The 14,746-nt window shown below is 34.9% G+C and overlaps 1 protein-coding gene across 3 annotated transcripts in view; it reads left to right on the forward strand.

Moving 5' to 3' along the window:
* The first annotated feature begins 3,284 nt into the window (after nucleotides 1-3,284).
* HACE1 (HECT domain and ankyrin repeat containing E3 ubiquitin protein ligase 1) overlaps nucleotides 3,285-14,746 on the forward strand; it is a 101,480-nt gene continuing 90,018 nt past the window's right edge. For 2 of the 3 annotated variants that reach the window (XM_040239114.1, XM_040239116.1), the window contains exons 1-4: nucleotides 3,285-3,334; nucleotides 4,376-4,465; nucleotides 5,248-5,352; nucleotides 11,759-11,834. In XM_040239114.1, coding sequence (XP_040095048.1) covers nucleotides 3,306-3,334; nucleotides 4,376-4,465; nucleotides 5,248-5,352; nucleotides 11,759-11,834 — 300 coding nt within the window. In that variant the 5' untranslated portion in view covers nucleotides 3,285-3,305. Of the gene's footprint in view, nucleotides 3,335-4,051; nucleotides 4,184-4,375; nucleotides 4,466-5,247; nucleotides 5,353-11,758; nucleotides 11,835-14,746 lie in introns of those variants that run through there. The other variant, XM_040239115.1, reaches the window with a different exon arrangement.

Below are 14,746 nucleotides of genomic sequence, written 5' to 3' on the forward strand. Positions count from 1 at the left end.
TCTTCACTTTCTGCCATAAGGGTGGTGTCATCTGCATATCTGAGGTGATTGATATTTCTCCTGGCAATCTTGATTCCAGCTTGTGTTTCTTCCAGCCCAGCATTTCTCATGATGTACTCTGCATATAAGTTAAATAAGCAGGGTGACAATATACAGCCTTGATGTACTCCTTTTCCTATTTGGAACCAGTCTGTTGTTCCATGTCCAGTTCTAACTGTTGCTTCCTGACCTGCATATAGGTTTCTCAGGAGGCAGGTCAGGTGGTCTGGTATTCCTGTCTCTTTCAGAATTTTCCACAGTTTATTGTGATCCACACAGTCAAAGGCTTTGGCATAGTCAATAAAGCAGAAATAGATGTTTTTCTGGAACTCTCTTGCTTCTTCCACGATCCATCGGATGTTGGCAATTTGATCTCTGGTTCCTCTGCCTTTCCTAAAACCAGCTTGAACATCTGGAAGTTCATGGTTCACGTATTGCTGAAGGAGAATTTTGAGCATTACTTTATTAGCATGTGAGGTGAGTGCAATTACCAATCAAAAAAAATCCTCGTCCATTTTATGGTTTGAGGAGAAATTGAATATAGCATAGTGAATCTGAGCTTTCTGGTCTTTGAGGTTTTCCTTTAAATAGTTTTCTGAAACTATTAATAAAAATGGCCAATGTATCTAATAAAGTGAGAGAAAGTTTAGTCTTACCACTCTTAAGTGAGAGAAAGTTTAATCTTACCTCTCTGAACTTTCATTATATACCTAATTCTCAAGATTTCTTCATGAGTGTGGAGAAGGAATCACCTGACAGCAAATTTTATTCAGTATTTTCTTAGCATTTGCTGGAGAGTCTCCTTCTAGCATCAGAGTTGTGGTTATATTTGTGTCTTCATACCTTTTAGTGTATGTAAGCTATATTTTTTAAATAAGGTTAGGTGTGACTTAAGATCTATCTATAAATTTTATCTAAATAAACACTGTAAATAAACCCATGTGAACTTATGATGTTCACTTAAAATTGTGTACTATCTTGTTATATAAGTTTAAATTTACAAATAATGGTATTTCCTGTTTATTCCTTTATTATGGAATGGCTTAATTGAAATTGTCTTGATTTTGGGGGGCAAGTGTTTTATAAGAGAGAAAGAGCTTGCCATGCTGAGGGAGGCTTAGTCCAGTGTTTTTTCAACTCCTGTTGGTGATTCCCTGATAAGTAATGAGAATGATTTAGTCATTGCAGTTAACATTTTGAAAAAATCGAAATAGAAGAGAGTAAAACAGACTGTGTTGTACATGTCAAGAATAAGTACTGTATTGTAGACCTTTTGGTTATTTATATGTAGTGTCTACTGTGTACACTGTAAAATTTTTATAATGGGGGCTTTGGAATCAGCCAGCTTTGAATTCCAGTTTAGCCACTTAATGCCACCATCACATACTTATTGCTTAACTAGTGCTTCAATTTTCTAATTTGCAAAATGGGGATAATACTAGTACCTACTTCATAAAGTGCCCGTGAGGATAAAAGAGATGATGTATTTGTATGTGAAGTGTTTAGAACAGTGCCTTGAAGATAATGGTTTAAAACATGTTGGCTGTTAGTTATTAATAGGATTCCTTGGTTATTAACTTTATTTTTATAGTGAAAGAAGTGTTGCATTTGCACACTGGACTTGTGAAGTTTCCCGGGATTAAATTGTTCTTCATGTCCATACTCAAAAATAGTTAAAATAATGAATAAAAATGTGCATAAATGGTTACTTCTGTTCTATAAATACTTCAAGATATATTTCTAAATATTTTTTCAAGCATAATCACAATAACATTAATAGAGCCAACACAACAGTAATTTTTAATTCTCATCAGATACCCAGTTCATCATATTCAGTTTTCTCCTCTCAAAAATATTATCTTACAGTTGGTTTGTTTGAATCAACATCCAGTCATAGTCCACACCTTAATTACATTTGGCTGACTCATCTCTTAGGAATCTTTTAATAACTTTTCCTTCTTTTTTATAACTTTCCATTTTTAAGTAATTTTAGACTTAAAGAAAAGTTGCATAAATACTACTCAGTTCTTGTATACCCTTCGGCCAGTTTCGTCTCATGTTCACATCTTATACAACCAAAGTACAAGAATCAAAACTAAGGAGTTAATATTGGTGTATTGCTATTAGCATTTAAGACATTTATTAGAGACATTACAAATGTTTATTAGAATGTCAGGAGTTTTCCTGCTAATGCCTTTTTTTCTATTTTGGGATCCAATCCAGAATATGACATTGCATTTAGTTGTCATGTTTCCTTAGCCTCCCTTGAACTGTGATAATTCTAATTTTTTCTCATCTTTCATGGTCTTGAGACATTTTTAAGAGGACTGATGAGGTATTTTGTGGAATTCTCCTTAATTTGGATTTGTCTAATTTTTCCCATGAGTAAATTAAAGATTTTTGGCAAGGATACTGTGAAAGTGCTATGTTCTTCTCAGTGGAAACTCAAGCACTGTGAAATATCGATATATATTATTTCTGGTGATGTTACCCTTTGTGAGTTGATTAAGGTGATATCTGCTGCGTTCTCCACTGTAAATTCACTATTTTTCCTTTGTAGTTAGTATTTGGGGGAGATGTTTTGATATGCAAATACTCTTTTTCTCAAACTTTAACTCATTAATTTTAGCACCGCTATTAACTTTTTAAGGACTAAATGGGATGTATCAGGGTTATTCATTGTAATTAACTTATTAAAAAACATGAAGCTCTAAAATGCACTGAATTGAGGAATGGCCACTAGTAATATAAAAGTAAATGGAAACACTAGCTGAAATTTATATAAGTATCACATGAGATCATAGGTATTACTGACTTTAACTTCTTTTGAGTCATTTCTGTGAATTCTATAAAAAATGAAAATGTAAATTAAGTAATAAGTAAAAGTTAGACTTTAATGCTGTTTTATAAAAACTTCTAAAGTTTCTTTTGTTACAGTATTGACATGAAGCAACTATTATGTATATTTAATGTTTTAAATTTAGTTTAGCATGTATATCTTTGATATCTATATATACTTACAATTCCTCCAAAATACTAGTAGGTATGATGAAACATTCTACATTTTTGCTAATAGTATGTGTAATACTTCTGGTGTTTTGCACTGTTCATAATTATCTTCCACCTCTTCTAGGGTTTTATTTAGAGTCAAAAAAACTTTAAAATCATCATAAGTATCACCTTTTGGAAAAAACAGGAGATAAATTAATTCCTTTTTTCTGTTTTTTTTTAAATACTTAGATAATGAAACTGCTGTTTATACATTAATGCCAATGGTAATGGCTGATCAACACAGGTGAGTGCATATTTCAGAAATTTATATTTTTTAAGAATATGAGTTTACCTAAATGTTGTGTATATAAACATGGACACAGAGTTTGGACATAATGACCTGGGGCAAGTTATTTAACTCTGTTATAATTTTCTGTCTGTGAAATAAGAAACAGGAATCTCCAAGTTCTTTATTAACTATAATAATCTATGGTTAGAGATTTTCTTTAATTTTTTAAAAAATTTACATATTTTCTTGAAGTATAGTTGATTTAGTGTTGTGAAGAGATTTTGTAGAGATTTTCTAAATGAATAGACAGAAATTAAAATAATTATTTGCTTGGTTACTGACAGTGAAAAAAATATGGTTTCTGTTAGAGGTTACTACTGACCTTTGTAGCAGAAATTGAGGCCTGATGGACAACTTATTCCTTAATATTCTACAATTTTGAAGTTCTTTTCCTTAAATATTCTTTTTATTAATGTAGTATTGACACTTTTATAGGGCTTGTGTGAGATACAGTTGTCTGGCTGTGTGATGAGGTGTAACTTGTAACAGACAACTCTGCTATGGTTAGCCATTAGGTAGTTTGGTATTATGAGGAGAAGGAGACACTGTATTTTGAAACAAGTTTAAAATATAAATGATTTTTTTTTGCTTTGAAATTCCTGTCTGATATTAAAATATGTTTGTCTGATTTTTCTTATTTGGCCAAAATTAATACAGATAGGCTCAACTTTGTGCAAAGGGAGCAGCCAGCCCTACTCTTTGTTTCTCAAGAATCTAGTGGGAGCTGAAGCCAACTTAGGTGTCCTCAGAGCAGGTGACATAGTCAGAGTGGCAGATGGGGAACCCTTCAGCACCAGTTTATAGGTGAGGGCAGTTGAATTTTGGATGATGCTGCGCTGGCTGCCGTGCTCTGCGTAGAGAGTAGTGCCTTGTTTTTTGGCTGATGTGAGACAAAACCTTTTGAGTAATTGCTAAGGGTAACACTAAAGAGCTATTAACTTGGGTTATTATGTTTTTAAAAACTTTTTTTAAAAAAACATTCTTCTTTTTGCATAGGTCTGTTTCTGAACTACTATCAAATTCAAAGTTTGATGTCAATTATGCATTTGGACGTGTGAAAAGAAGCTTGCTTCACATTGCAGCAAAGTAAGACTAAATATTTTGGATTAAGCTCTGGTCTAAAGTAATGATCAGTAAGCTTTGAAGCAATGTGATTCCATAGTAGTTATGGAGAGAGATGAGAACAGGTAGCTAGCTGAGTGGTTCTTTGTCTTATTGAGGCCATAGTGTGCTATGCTTGCATCATTTCTCTAGATAGTTTTTTAATTTTGGGATTGGACTCTAGTCATATCTGATGTTTTTGCTTGTCTAGATCAGATTAGAGGAGATTAGGCATGGGATTTATCTTTCCTGGATATACTTAAGAGGGTACATTCATCAACATTTTACTTTTATACCACCAATGTAAGATTTTATATGCTAATTGAATGTGAAGCTATTGGCTTTATACTTTTTTCTTAGGTGTGAGAATGATTTTTATTCATAATGTTCCAGTGTGTAACTAATCAGTTTGTTGACATCACCTTTTAAGATTTAGGTAATGCTAACTCTCCCTACATAAAATTGATTTTTCAATATAAATTTGGCTTCTGGAAGGCCAAAAGTTGAGAGTATTATATGTTTTCTTCTGTGTGCTCATACTGCTTTATTTTGTTTCATATGAATTTCTCAAATACTTCATAGATTTTGTAGTAGAATGTGCCATCTTGAAAGTAGAGGTTATTTACTCTTTGTGATAGGAGTTAAATTGTTGGTCAGTATGGACCCCCTAAATAATGTGTTTAATAGAGCTTTTTGTTTTTTAATTAAGCTTTGTCAACTATGGCTGTATGTTAAATACATCTGAACTGTTTTTAATATTGTTTTAGTTGTGGATCAGTGGAATGCTTGGTTCTGCTTTTAAAGAAAGGAGCAAATCCTAACTATCAAGATATTTCGGGCTGTACACCTCTTCATTTGGCAGCTAGAAATGGGTAAATATTTTTTCTTGAGTAGCTTAAGTTGGATTATCAGCTGTGACATAGGAAAGCACTCTGCCTTCATTTGGTAATTTTTTCCCCCCCAATATTTGCCTTGGGAAAAGGGTCTTGGATTATTATATTATCCTTTTAAATAACTATAATAATATCAATAATTTATTAAGTAGTTCAGTAATATTTTTCTTCTTAAATATATGTTTGTCAGAGTTTATTTTTACTTATAATGACATTTTTTGAAAAGCATAATTTTCGCCTCTTTGTTTCAGTGTCCTTTTTCCTGCTAGTCTTTTGCCACGTCCAACTCCATGACTTATTTTCCAAATTGTTTGGTTAATTTTATTAATGCAATTAAAGAGAGTAAATATATTGTACCTAGTTTATAATTGTTTGTGAATGAGTGTACTAACTCATTGTGTGTTATTTTAAACCCTGCTGTACTTTTTATGGATTTCTCCTTTTTTGTTGAGAATTTCACAGTCACATATGTATCTGCCTCTACAATATTTTTCACTTCTTAAAATTCTCTTGGACTGAGGACCAGACCAAAATGGTTGGAATTATGTTTACAATGAAAATAAGTAGTTTTTGATTCACGGCTTGAGAAACTTTCAGAAAACTTCTCTTTGAAAAATATTTCTATGTGTTTATTCTTTTGATTACTCTGGAAAGTATTTTTCTTGTCTGTTTCGAACTGAAATTCTGCGTAGTTAAGGTGGCTGCCTAAGTGAGATAGGTATGGGGCTAAAATTGTCAACTTCATCAATGTGAGACCAAATTTTTTCAGATAAGGATTAAAGGAGAACCAGTAAAATAAGAACAATAGTGATATCTAGGTTGGACATGGGAGAGGCATAGTCTTTGACCCTGTCTGGTCTGTCCCATTTCCTGATTTAGCATGTGAACCAGTTTAGTTGTCCATGTTGTAAAAGACAAAGTGCTGGTTAAACAATTGCTTTTTATAATAATCAGCCACATTAGGTATGTTGTAGGGTGTCAAAGCCTAGGTTAGAGTAAACAGAATAAGTACAGAGTATTGGAGTTGAAAAGAATCGGACACGACTGAGTGACTGAACAACAACAACAACAAGAGTAAATCACTGGCTCCTTTGCTGCCCTGATCTCAGGTCAAGATCCATTATCCCATGTGTTGGTAGGTTAGTGACAAAGCTCTTTTTAGAAGTTACATGTAAAAAATTGTCTCAACAACTGTAAATGGAAGAACAGATTGGTGCACAGCAGGGATAAAACGTCTACTCCTGCTGTAGTAGGGGACTTAGTCATTTAGGAGACCATCGCTTCCCCCCTCCCCCCCAGGCTTTGTTGAAGTGTAATTGGTAAATAAAATTATAAATATAGTGTACATCATGATTTTATCTATACATTGTGAAGGGATTTCTCTCATCCATCACCTCAAATATTTATCTTTTTTTTTTTTTTTGGTGAGACATTCCATTTGGAGACCATTACATTTTAAAGATGAAAACATATGACATATTATTTCATAATTCATATGGCAAATTAGTCAAGAGAAAAGGAATGAGAAGAGTCCAGAACCCTTACATAGCATCTAACTTGGATGCATTTCATTCCTATAAAGATTACTTTTGATATTCAGTACATAACTATTTTGTTTTTTATTTACTAAATGGGTGCCTTGTACAGCTTAGGGACACCTTGTTCAACTTAAAAGCTACTTGTTCCTGTAGCTTTTGATGGTTTCAGAAGACGTTTTTTGGTGTGATTTCTCTACAAGTTCAAATTTGTCTAGACTGAAGCAGAAGTCATAGGTGAATTCTGCTCCTTTGGCCGGTCCATCTGATTTGTGGGATTTTTTGTTTTGTTCCCTCATCTGTCATTGTCAGAAACGTAGAATATTTCTCTAGGCCAGCTTTAGAGTTTCTGTCTTCAGCCATCAGTGCTATGTACGTTAGTACTAAATTGCCTTCCTTTCTAGTGGAAGACCCCTTAGGTTGCCTCACAGCACTTGGATGACTGGTCCCGCTGTCCTTTGGGTTACCATAAACTTACAATTGTTGCGGTATCCAGGCAGGAAAGTTGCTTCCTGTACAGAAGGATCCAGCATTGCTCATGATTATATGAGAATTTTAAAAGAGAAGACTTACATTGACATGAATCCACCACGTGTGTACATGCGTTCATGTCAATGTATGGCAAAACCAATACAGAATTGTAAAGTAAAATAAAAAAAAATAATAAATAAATAAAAGAGAAGACTTAAAAATTATTGTGTATCTTTAGGTTGCATATTGGTCAGATTTGAAACATTTTTCACTATTTTTTTTGAGCTAGATTGTGAGCTCATAAAAGGTAGAGCTCATGTATTAGTTAATATTTTAGCTCCATTATAAGCAAAAGAGGTGAGCACTTAATGGGTCTTTTTGATTTACTCAAGGTTATGGAAAATAGCAGTGATGACTGTTAAGTAAGAAAAAGGATATATTTCTCTCATAGTGCCCTGTACCTTTTGCAGTTCATTTTTGGGAGGGGGAGCATTATGTTTTGCTGCTTCTCTTCAACAAACCTCTGCCCTAAACACTTATTTGGAACCCTTTCCCTGGCACAGTCCTACCTAAGTGTTTATTTTGACAGTAGGCCAATGGTCCACATCAGGCTTCTGAATAGATTTTAGAAGTCCCACATTATGGGTGCCATCACACACACACAGAAGCATAATTTAAACAATGTAATATTAATTTTAATAGGATTTTGTGGTCTGTTTCCTCACAGTAATGAAGATTTATTTCCTAAGGTTTTCATAACTGTATTCAATGAAGAAGCTTTGTAAACGTTTGAACTTTTAAGTTTACTTAGAGCTTTATTTTCTTCCATTTCTTTGATTAAAATGCTGATTTTAGTTGAATTTAACTTCATTTTAGAATGAAAGAGTCATTAGCAAGAAAAATAATTTGTTTTCTTTTAAAAGGTTTATTCAGTTAATAACAATTATAACTATTATATATACAGAGGATGGTTGAATGGCATCGCCGGCTTGATTTACATGAGTTTGATCAAGCTCCAGGAGTTGGTGATGGACAGGGAAGCCTGGTGTGCTGCAGTCCATGGGGTTACAGATCAGACACGACTGAGAGACTGAACTGATAGCTATTATAAGATTGAATAATTACTAATTAGTTAGCTATGCTTAGTACTGAGTTGATAAAAGAAATTGATAGGGGATGAAGAAATTTATTATCAGAGTAAATAGTTATTATATTACATGTATTATGTATATTCTCTGTATACCATATATTATTATATATGTATAGCTTATTTGCAAAGGGTTCCTGGACCCAATTCCAGTGTGTGTATGTGTGTGTGTATGTTGGCGGGCCAGTTGTAGGCTTCATCAAACCAACAAGCAAGTCTCAAATGACAGCAGTTTCCTAAAAGTCAGATCAATTCTGACACTCTGATGTACGTTCAGGTAGGAGCAGATTCTGTTGGTCAAGGGCTCAGTCCTATAGACCACCCTTCACTTCAGACACCAGTTGCCAGGTCAGTTTCAAGTAGTTTTCTGACTGACTGGCTACAGATTGGAGGTTCTGCCATTCCCTTCCAACTCAGGATTCTTGTCAAGAGTCCAGGTTGTAACTAGTACTTTTGACCAACTGGCTAAAAATCAGAGTTTGCTGTGATCCCTTTCTTGGGCTTGATTAATTTGCTAGAAGGGCTCACTGAACTCAGGAAAATGTGTTTGTTTACTCACTAGAGTACCGTTTTTGTTTTTTTCATAAGAGAGTATTAAAAGATATGAGTCAGTAACCAAATGAAGAGATAGCTATACTGGGTGAGGTCCTGCACAAAGAGATTTGGGCATGGTCGCAGGTAGAAGCATTTTGGTTCCCTCCATGGAAGCTCTTCCTGAAAGGGACAGAAAATTGTCCTTTTGAGTCTATGTAGACATCATTATATAGTCATTATTGACTTAAATCATTGGCTGTTAGCAGCTCATTCAACCTCTGGTTGCTATCCCCTCCCTGGAAATAGGAGTGGGACTGAAAGTGCCCTCTAATTTCTGGTTGATTCTCCTGGCAACCAGCCCCCACCGTTGGGTGGCACCCAAAAGCCACCTTCACCTCTCTTCAGGAAAAGAGGCCCATTGCTTTTAATTGTTTAGAGTTTAGAACTGTGAGCCAAGAAGTGTGGATTAAGACCAAATATACAAATATATATTCTTGCTGTAAATCACAATATCTGAGTATTCACATTAATACTATATATACTATGTTGTATAACATTATACATAATATGCTATTATGTATACCCCATTTTTAATTTTTTTATGTATGTATATAATCATTTACTTGCCTAGATCATAAACTTTTTCATGGCACAGATTAAATCATATTTTCTTAATTCATTACTGAGCATAGTTAAGCATATACATAAATTGTATATTTTACATATATATACACACATATATACATTATGTGTGTATACATATAATGTGTGTGTATATCACTTTGTTTCCAAAGCATGAGTTTTCATTTAATTATTAATGAAGGAGAAATTGAGATAAACACTGAAGAGTGAGGAAGAATGGATCAGACTAGGAGCAAACATTGTGAGCAAAATGACATGGGTAGGCAGTTCAAAAGGCAGCAACATACTTTTGTAGATATGTCTCCAAGTAAGATATACAGGTGTCCAGATCAAGAAAAGATGCTTAATATCCCTAATCAGGGAAATGCCAGTTAAAACTACCATGAGACACCAACTCAGATTCATTAGTATGGCTATCAAAAAAAAAACCATGATAAGTGTTGATGAGGGTGTGGAGAAATTGGACCCCTTGTGCTCTGTTGGTGGGAAAGGGAAATGGTACAGATGCTCTGGAAACTAGTTCATTGCTTCCTCAAAAATAAAAATAGAATTATACTATGATCCAGCAGGTCCCCTTCTGGGTATATACCCCCACAATTTCATGCAGAGTCTTGCAGAAATATTTGTATACTTGAATTCATAGCAGTATTATTCACAACAGCTAAAATAAAGGAACCTATCTGCAACCTATTGCACATGAATGGGTAAACTAAATGTGGTATATACACGAGTGGAATATTATTCAGCCTAAGTGAATGCTAAGTCGCTTCAGCTGGGTTCGACTCTGAGCGACCCTGTGGATTGTAGCCTACCAGGCCCCTCTATCCATCAGATTCTCCAGGCAAGAATACTGGAGTGGGTTGCCATGCCCTTCTCCAGGGGATCTTCCCAACCCAAGGATTGAACCCGCGTTTCTTACGTCCCCTGCATTGGCAGGCAGGTTCTTTACTACTAGCACCACCTGCGAAGCCGCTTAAAAGGTAGGAATTTCTGTATCCATGTTGTATGCTGCAACATGGATGAGCCTGGAGGAGATTGTCCTAAGTGAAATAAGCCAGTCACAAAAAGACAAACTGTATGATTCTACTTCTGTGAGACATTTAGATAAGGGCAAATTGTAGAGATAAAATGTAGAATAATGGTTGCTAGGGACTAGCAGGAGAGGGAATGGGGAGTTACTGTTTAATGGATGCAGTTTCAGAAAGCTGAAAAGCGTTCTTAAGAAGGATGGGGATGGTGGTTGCACAACAATATGAATATACTGAATATTGCTCACCAAGTGATCAGATGTTAGTCACTCAGTCGTGTCTGACTCTTTGCGACCCCATGGACTGTGGCTTGCCAAGCTTCTCTGTCCATGGACTTCTCCAGGCAAGAATACTGGAGTGGGTAGTCATTCCTTTCTCCAGGGGATCTTCCTGACCCAGGGATTGAACCCAGGCCTCCTGCATTGCAGGCAGATCCTTTACTGTCTGAGCCACCAGGGAACCCTAATATCACTGAACTGTACACTTAAAAATGGTTAAGATGATAAATTTATGTTATGTGTATTTTACTACAGTAAAAAAGCTGAAAAAAAATAAGTGGGTAAGGGTATGAATAGATAGCCATTTTATTAATTTGTTAGTTTTTACAACTCATCTTAGTATTTTAAATATTATACAATCAAGAATATAGGATATAGCATTCATTGAGACATCATTTTACTCTATCCATTCCCCTTCCATTAGGCTTATGAATGTCTTACATTTTTAATCAAGATTACTATTTCAAATACTCTGTCAACACTAGAAATTTCATACCATTTTCAGTGATGAATTTGTCCCAGTGGCATTAAAACTGCATTTTGCCTTTTTAAAATCCTATTATCTTTGAGTCATAGAAACAATTTTGTTTCATATGCTACATTTATTTATTGAAGTATTTATTTAAATATTGCAGATACAGGTTATTTGCTATCAGTTAATATTGAGCATAGTTAATATTTCAGTAAAATAATTTTCATTTGTTTATTTTTCTAGTAACAGTTGTCTTTACTGTCTCTTTTTCTTTTCAGGCAAAAGAAATGCATGAGTAAATTATTAGAATACAGTGCTGATGTCAACATCTGTAATAATGAAGGTCTTACTGCAGTAAGTGCTAAGAGTTTTTGTCTGAGATTTTAGAAATAATTTCAGAAAATAATATCAAAAGTAATAGTAATGCAAAGTGTACAAATATTTCTGCAGTTATTTCTTTGTAGTAATTGAGAAGATACAGAATGATTTCAGGTATACTTCTCAGCTAATTTATACATATTGATGTTAAGGGTGAAATATTTAGACTTGGTTTGTTCTAAACTCAGCAAAATTATAAAAGTGAGGCAATAAGAATGATGTGATGTTTGTTTGGTTATGTTGCCTATACCGTCTCCCAACTACTGTCAAAATTCATTGCCTCTAAGAGTCCTATGGGAAAAAAGCAGAAGAATATCAGTGAGAAAAACTGAAGGCAGTGGATGAGTTTCTTCACCCAGGTGGCAGAGTCAGAGTGAGACATGTATCTTCTGTATCCATCTCAGGAAATGGGTGTGCTAATGGGTACAGGGCTTCTTTAGGGGAAATGAAAATGTTCTAAAATTGACTGTAGTGATGATTGCACAACTCTGAATATACTAAAACCCAGTAAGCTGTATGCTTTAAATAGATGAATTGTAAGGCCTGTGAATTGTATGGCATTTTATGTCAAATAAATATACATCTACTTTATGACACTCTTAGCCTGAAAAAAAATAAACATTCTCTTTTTTTCTTTTGAACTTTTTATTTTATATTGGGGTGTAGCCAATTAACAGGGCTTCCCAGGTGGCGCAGTGGTAAAGAATCCACCTGCCAGTGCAAGTGATGCAGGAGATGCGGGTTTAATCCCTGGGTCAGGAAGATCCCCTAGAGTAGGAAATGGTAACCCACTCCAGTGTGCCTGAAAGATTCTATGGACAGAGGAGCCTGGTAGACTACAGTCCATGGGGCTGCAAAAAGTTAAAAATGACTGAGCAACTGAGCATACATACACACATGGACGATTAACAATGCTGTGACAGTTTGAGGTGAACAGCAAAGGAACTTGGCTATATATACATGCACCCTTTCTTCCCTAAACCTCCCTCCCACCCATGCTGCCACATAACATTGAGCAGAGTCCCAAGTGCTATATGGTAAGCCCTTGTTGGTTATCCATTTTAAATATAGCATGTATACATGACCATCTCAAACCCCCTAAGTATCCCTTCCCCTGGCAACCATAAGTTCATTTTATAAGTCTGAGTCTCTTTCTGTTTTGTAAATAAGTTCATTTGTATCATTTCTTTCCTAGGTTTCATATATAAAGGGATGTCATATGACATTTCTTTATCTGACTTACTTCACTCAGTATGACAGTCTCTAGGCCCATCCATGTTGCTATAAGTGGCATTATTTCATTCATTTTAATGGCTGAGTAATAGTCCATTGTATATATTTACCACATCTTTATCCATTCCTCTGTCAGTGGACATTTAGGTTGCTTCTTCTCTTAGCTGTTCTAAACAGTGCTGCAGTGAACATTGGGATGCATGTATCCTTTCAGATCATGTTTTTCTCTGGATATATGCCCAGGAGTGGGATTGCAGGGTCATATGGTAGCTCTATTTTTAGTTTTTAAAGGAACCTCCATACTCTTCTCCATAGTGGCTGTACCAATTTATATTCCTGCTAACAATGTAGGTGGGTTCCTTTCTCTCCATACCCTCTCCAGCATTTATTGTTTGTGATTTTTTTTGATGATAGTTGTAGTTTTGATTTGCAATTCTCTAATAATTAGCAGTGTTGAACATCTTTTCATGTGATTATTGGCCATCTGTATGTCTTCATTGGAGAAATGTCTATTTAGGTCTTCTGTGTATTTTTTGAGTGGGTTTTTTGTTTTGATGCTGTTCAATGTCATAAGCTGTGTGTAAATTTTGGAGACTAATCCCTTATCAGTCACAAATATTTGCAAATATTTTCTCCCAACTTGTTGGCTGTCTTTTCATTTGTATTTTTTGTTTCCTTTGCTGTGCAAAAGCTTTTGAGTTTAAGTAGGCACCATTTATTTATTTTTTATTTCCATTATTCTGGGAGGTAGATCAAAAAGATGTTGCTGTGATTTATGTCAGAGAGTGTTCTGCCTTTGTTTTCCTCTAGGAGTTTTATAGTGTCTGGTTTCACATCTAGGTCTTTAGTAACATTCTTTTGACCTTCCTCCTCAGCTTCCAAATTTCTCACTCCACAGTCAACTTTTCTCAATTATTTTAATAGATTTAAAAATTTTGTTTCCCTAATTCTAAACAACATGCTAGTATTACTGCTTTTTGACTTTTTAGTTTTAGGCATCACCTATTGACTTTCTGGAATATGAAGTTAAGTGTTTCTTTTTTAGCCTCACCTCCTCTTATCCCATCATGTACAAGCACATTTCCCTCACACCCATCCAGTAGAACTGTAATTTTTGTTAGGTCATTTTTCACTGTTTTAATTTTTTGGCTAAATAAAAACTGTTCATAGTTAGGCCAAAAAGTTTACTACAGTTGCTTTTTGGGGGTGGGGAGAACGCTGTGTTTTGTCGCATGTGGGTTCTTAGTCCCATGACCAGGCATCATACCCATGTCCCCTGCCCTGGGAGTGCAGAGGCTTAACCATTGGACTGCCAGGGAAGTCCCTATAGTTGCTTTTCTTTCTCTCACAGCATTTTGTTTCTCATGTGATTAATAATTGTATTTTCAAAAATGAGATACTTGTAGATTCATATGCAGTTGTAAGAAATAATACAAAGAAATCCTCTGTATATTTTGCGCAGTTTTCCTCAATGGTAGCCTTTTATAAAACCATAATATAATGTTATGACCAGGATATTGACAGTGATATAATTTATGTTATTCAGATTTCTCTAGTTTAACTTGTATCCACTTTTACCTGTTTATGTATGTATGTTAAGTTTTAGACAGATTTACTACCTTTATTGGTCTATGTGTCCACCACCGCAGTCAATA

The sequence above is a fragment of the Oryx dammah genome, unplaced genomic scaffold, assembly GCF_014754425.2.
Source record: "Oryx dammah isolate SB20612 unplaced genomic scaffold, SCBI_Odam_1.1 HiC_scaffold_4, whole genome shotgun sequence".
Taxonomy (NCBI): Eukaryota; Metazoa; Chordata; class Mammalia; order Artiodactyla; family Bovidae; genus Oryx; species Oryx dammah.